Source organism: Paramisgurnus dabryanus, chromosome 19, assembly GCF_030506205.2.
Source record: "Paramisgurnus dabryanus chromosome 19, PD_genome_1.1, whole genome shotgun sequence".
NCBI lineage: Eukaryota > Metazoa > Chordata > Actinopteri > Cypriniformes > Cobitidae > Paramisgurnus > Paramisgurnus dabryanus.
In genome coordinates, this window is record NC_133355.1 from 1,050,312 (window position 1) to 1,056,347 (window position 6,036).

At 37.3% G+C, this 6,036-nt stretch overlaps 1 protein-coding gene across 1 annotated transcript; it reads left to right on the plus strand.

Moving 5' to 3' along the window:
• The first annotated feature begins 714 nt into the window (after positions 1–714).
• Positions 715–3,699, plus strand: edn1 (endothelin 1). Its single transcript, XM_065285285.1, has 5 exons — positions 715–920; positions 1,364–1,514; positions 1,696–1,833; positions 2,092–2,196; positions 2,813–3,699. Exons 1-5 carry the CDS (start codon positions 860–862, stop codon positions 2,964–2,966), a joined length of 609 nt encoding a protein of 202 aa, XP_065141357.1. The 5' UTR covers positions 715–859; the 3' UTR covers positions 2,967–3,699.
• The last annotated feature ends 2,337 nt before the right edge of the window (positions 3,700–6,036 follow it).

The following is a 6,036-nucleotide window of genomic DNA, read 5'->3' on the forward strand; positions in this document are numbered from 1 at the left end:
TTAATATATTAGGCTATAAGCGCATAAAAACTTCATATATAATAATATTATAATATTGCCAAAATATTTTCCTTAAAAACATGAACACTTCTGAATAATTTCAAAACCACACTTGTGATTGAGAGGATATGGACAGGTTGGTGACAGGTGAATTTGCCCCAAAATACAAGTTTTGGTTGGACGCGCGGGTATATTTATGTAAAACAATTACCCAATTGATAATTCACTAACTAGGGTTTGAGCTATAATCTTTGACACAAACATGAAGTACAAAATCGGTTTAGTATGGACAATCATTCGTATATTTTAACCCAATCTTTAATTACTTTACGCTTGTGACAAATTCTCTATTTGACAATAACTTATTCAGTATTAGCATAACCTTATTCTTTATTAAGGGTCACTTAAAAAAAATCTTTAAAAAAGTGATGATTTCATTTGGAATCTGAAGCCTTTCTTCTATGAAGTTTATACTCGGGCGTCCTCTACTGGGCAGAATTTAAACTGCCCTATTTTAAAAGTCATTGCTTACCATAAAAACTTGGCACCAACCTGCCGCCCGGCGTCTCCATCCCACTGGAATCTCAGGAATACAAAGTTTCTTATCTCGCTCCACATGTTGCTTGTCGGTGACTATTAACAAACAGCATTGTGTTCGCGTGAGCGCGCGGGAGGGGGGCGGAGAGCACGCGTATAAAAGCAATGAGATTCAAAGGAGCGCAACTCTAAAGTGATGCATTGGTGCTTGTGGACGACCTGTAATTAAAAGTGCAACTTGGCTGCTCCGCACCGAAAGTTTTCAGCTATTTGCGAATTTATTGGATTATCTTCTTTTGGGACTTGGATAAGAATATATAAAATGGATTTGAGGATTATTTTCCCAGTGTTGTCCATGCTGTCTTCTGGAATCTTTGACTTTGGTATGTACATTAAAATATCTATACAACAAATTTTTTTTTGATTGTTTTTTTTTAAGTTGTAATATTTAATTTTGCATAAGTTAACAGCAACTAATTAAAATACTTGTACAGGCAATTTGATTATACTTTAACATTGAAAGCAGCATTTTTACAAAGTATAACCAAGATCTGAATTAAACTCTACATGGCAGCAAATTCTTTACTTTTTGATTTAAACAAAAAATGTTAAACTTCCCAAAGGTTTTGCATGGCAAAAGTACAATTATGTGTTTAAGACATTAAGAACCGCGCATCAAAAGACTTGTACATGTTTCGCATCATTGCCATTGCTTTTTACGCGTGACAAACACTTTACAAGTTAGTTGCAGTTTTGAACACCAATTGCACATTTTATTAAGCAGATGACTAAGCAGCATTAAAGTAACACAACTTTATGATTACAGTTACAGCGGCATCTCTGAATCACATATCATCACCTGGCGCATCAGTGTCCGCGCGCCACTCCAGACCCAAACGATGCTCCTGCGAAAGTTTTATGGATAAAGAGTGCGTTTACTTCTGTCACCTGGACATCATATGGGTCAACACACCAGAGTAAGTACTTCATTCACATCGGCTAAATTGGGACACTTTGACATTTATCTCAATGTCATAAAGTTTCTCCCTATATCATATCTAACACACGTGTACTGTAGTTCATTTCGAAACAAGACTTTGTGCAAGTGTTCCCCATGGCATATAATTTTTTCCTAATCATTATTTTTCTTTTCCCCAGGCGAACCGTATCTTACGGACTTGGAAACGCTCCACGCAAGAAGCGCGCAGTCAGAGAACCTGTTGTGCCCAAACCGCGCTGCAAATGTGCAGATAGCAAAGACAAAACATGCACTTCATTCTGTCAAGCGAACAACGCGTAAGTACACGCTGAATGCAAATAACCTGAACGTCACAGTTCAAAGCAATAGATATTTTTAATCTCAAGTCCTATTTCAAGGACACCAGATTTACTGGTTTACATATTTGGGTGAGAAACAGAATGATAATGTACAGGGGTTATAACTTTACGGCATGCCATGACAAACTTGCTGAAACAGGTTTCACTTCTATATGTGGACTTGCTAAGGAATTGGGTTGGGAAGCGTCTCATGTGAACTTTCTTTTTTTACTGTAGGTATAAGACAGAATCAGACAGGGCCATCCCAGCCGCCCAGGGCCACGACTGTGCCAGGCAGGAATGCAAACACAAACTGGCAGCAATACAGAAAGCAATTAAACGGTAAGAAAAAGCGCACGCATTTTAAAATATGGCACACATTAAAGAAGTAATTGGAAGCTTTAATTTCAAGCTTCTGTAAGATTGATGTCTCCTCGAAGTAATGGAGTCATCTTATTTCAGATTTTAAATTGAGCCCCCGGAGGTTGATAACTATTGTTGGTTTAATGACTTGAATGAAAGTAGTTTTTTCAACTTTGTTCATACTTTGCAGTAGGTCTACTTTTTAAGAGATTTAACAACCATAGATTTAATGTATACTGCACTTATTTGCATAAATATACAGAACGTAAATACGTGAACACACATACTTAGGCTTTGTCGATGCATATGAGAACAGACTTGTCACAAGGCAACATTTCTGTTCAAGGCCTATCATGTGAAGAAAGATGAGTGAAATGATAAAAGTAATAGTGAAATAGTAATAAGAAAATGCAGAGAGTAAAAATTGTTTTCTGAGCCAGATATAGGGACAAACAACCAACTACTGATGTGCTTTAAAACTCTGTTAAACAAACTTAATTCATCCCCTAAGCACCACTAAATATTTATTGTGATCTGTCAAATCCGAGTTTCACGTCAGCTGTGATATTGACCACATTGTGATGTTTGTCTACAGGGTGAAAATCACACACCAGATTGATGACTTGAGGGTGATGGCCACCAAAAAGACACAACAACTTCTGAAAAAATGGCAATTGAGGCAGCGTCACAAGGCTCCACGCGGACGCCCGAAAACATCGCCTCCTACACCGACTTTAACCAGCGTATAAACTTTATTGATTCGCTCTAGGAAAAAGGATTTAAATCTCCTCTTCTCCACTCCTCTCGACACGTCATATGGAGAGAAGTCATCATGGAATCCTTTTCAAATGTGTGTTGGAATACCTACAGATATCCATCCAGGATTCAGGTGTTTTCACGCGGACTCCACCCCAAGGGTGAGTCAACCCAGCACACAGACTGAACTCGGTTTGAGTCATGGAGAAGAAATCGAACGTTTGGAGATGCTGTTGACTGAAACGAAAGAAACCTCAAGGCGTCAGGACTATCTTGATCCAGGACGCATGGAATTTTCAATCCCTCTTGAGAAGGGATATTTAAGACTTGACCACATCACATGTCTTGCACAGGAAAAATATGCTGTTATCCAAAGAAACAATCAGAGACAGACAGAAACCTAAGGCGATATACGCACAAGAAGTGTTACACTACATACTAAAAACCTACACACTACAAGTCCTACACATTGATGTTATAATGCAAAATGAGCTCTTATTATCTGTAATGAGACTAATGCTCTTTATACACTGTACAATGATGAAGCTCTGAAATTGTATCAATGGAAAATTATTTTTAACATTTATGTTAAATATGTATCTTTAATAAGCCATATTGGCTTCAGAGATGTTATTTCTATGAAATATATCATGTTATATTGTGTCATTACCCTTTTTGTGGTAACATTGTTAAGTATTAATAAATAATTTGTATTATTTAAACAAATGATTTTTTTCATTGTTTCTTGAAGTGTTGCTTAACTTAAATTCTTAGTTCCCACAGCACAACTACACTAAATGTCAGTAAAAATTAAAACATACTAAATTGTTAAGAAATTCAAAAGCAAACATGGACATGCATGGAAGTGAGAAATTTAAGTCAAAGTGACAAACTTAAAAAACAAATCCTCAGGTACATCTAAAACGTAATCTGTTTTTTTAAATAGTCAGATCATTTTTAACTTCATATAGCATTTTTTTTTTTACTTTTCAGATTTGAAGAAATAGTCATCTAGTGTTATGAATTTACATTTTTTAAAGCTGATTTTCTGGACTGTTTTGGAATGACGGGTCTTGGTCTAGATATGGGTTTCGAGGGGTCTACCCAATAAACCTATCACCTTTAAAAATAGTGTTTACAAAACGCTTTACATATGAACATATGAAAAAACATACTTTGCAAAGATTCACGGTCTTAAGACGTCTGGTAATGGTCTAGGTCTTTGATGATCAGGGCCATGTATAAAGCATGCGTATGCACAGATTTGATCGTAACGTGTGTGTTCGCAAAAATCCAAATCTTTGACGTGGAAAAGTGCTTAGTGCCACATCAGGGTCTGAGCAGACTTACGCACTTTTGCTTGTCCGATTGCTACAGGTTTTTGGAAAATAAGCCATTCATGCTGCTCAAAAAGGCTTCAAACAATGACAGGTGCCCTTTTATATGTCAATGACATTGATTAGCCAGCGTTTAAAGGCGGAGATCTGAAACTGATCAGCTCAAGTTCAAGATCATTTACGATTTATAGATTTCCCATCTGAGAGAAAGGGGACACACTTTTTTGTGCATACGTTCGTTCTATAAAACACACGTACGCATTTTTGATAAATGATCGTAAGATCAAATGTAGGAAAAAGTGGTTATTTATTTACATTTTAGCAGTTGTTTTTAAAGCTTTCTTTATTGAAGACATTGCACTAAACAAAACTCCAAACACGCTGCATTCCTGCGTTCCAGGAGGCTTCAAACAGAAGCATAACAAAATACACCCCGCAGGGAATTTACCATAGATCCTCTTAATTAGTCCAATTTTCCTTTGTTCATACCAGGAAATCAAGAGAGGAAAATAGTCTTGGATATTCATCCCGAGCTGTGCACTTTTCATGCAGGTCTCCGGGGACCCGGGGTTTAGTCATTAGGGTTTGAATAGGCCCCGAGCACAAATAATAGCTTATTGCGACACGAGGAATCTCTTCGAAACGAAAGGCATTCAGCACCAATAGTACAAACAATGGAAAATACTTTGGGATGGTCGGACACACCTCGAGTTCTGACGTCTCTGCGTGCTGCCCGGGTCACCGCCCTGAGCTACCTTTACACACGTTTGTTTTCTATGTTAGTGAAAACATTCATTGTTTTTATATCAGGCTAATGATATTTGTTAGGTCCTAACCCAGCCCCTAAACTTATCATCAAAACAATCATTTAAAACAATTAGGTAGCTATTTTACTAAGTCGCTGTACTTTTCTGGACATTTTGGACATTACAGGTATATCTAAACATATACAGACACAATTCATCCATCCAATGGAAGCAAACAGGTATTCATGTCATGAATATCCCGAGGCTGTCTTTCTAATAACTCTTAAGGTGTTTATCAGCGATGGCTGATGGCTTTTCCAGCATTGACTCTTCTCTCATCATCTCAATACCACCCAGCCCACATGAAATGAGTTTTCCACACTTGGTAGATGCTCCTGTCATGAGAGCTGACTGATGAGATCAACGCCGGTTAAATGGGTGCTGACCAATTATTTAATTCACCTGCGCTCTACACCCATAAAAGTTGAACTTTTTGTCTGTGGGCCAGGCAACCTCCCCGTGATAAATAACTGAACTATGGGAGCGTGAAGTGATTTCAGACAGGTGAATTAACTCCCTATTACACCTGTACTTGTCAGGACACCTGGTCTAGAATGATGAAACACTGGCTGTGTGATCTTTCTACTTAGGCAACATTTAAGGCATTGTATGAATTCTCCTGATGTCACAGAGAAGGCAATCCCACATTGTCTTTTGACAAGTGAAATAAATCATTTAGATGACGTGAGAGAAGTTAGAAAGCGATACTTCAGCCAAATATCAAAATTAGAGAGATTTACTCAACCTAATAATTAAATTACATAGATCCAACAATATTTTAAAGAAAAATTATTTTAAGAAAACTTAATTCAATCATGTGCAGCCGTAGAATTTTTTCAGTGCATTTAGAGTTATTTTATTTAATTTCCTTGCTTTTTCAAGCTTAGAATTGGAGAAAACAGGGATCAGGGGAAAACTTC

Excerpts from the sequence above, each read along its gene's own strand:
- edn1 (XM_065285285.1), top strand. The coding sequence starts at position 860 with ATGGATTTGAGGATTATTTTCCCAGTGTTGTCCATGCTGTCTTCTGGA. Across the intron at positions 1,834-2,091 it reads TTCTGTCAAGCGAACAACGC|GTATAAGACAGAATCAGACA; the intron begins GTAAGTACACGC and ends TTTTTACTGTAG. Across the intron at positions 2,197-2,812 it reads ATACAGAAAGCAATTAAACG|GGTGAAAATCACACACCAGA; the intron begins GTAAGAAAAAGC and ends GTTTGTCTACAG.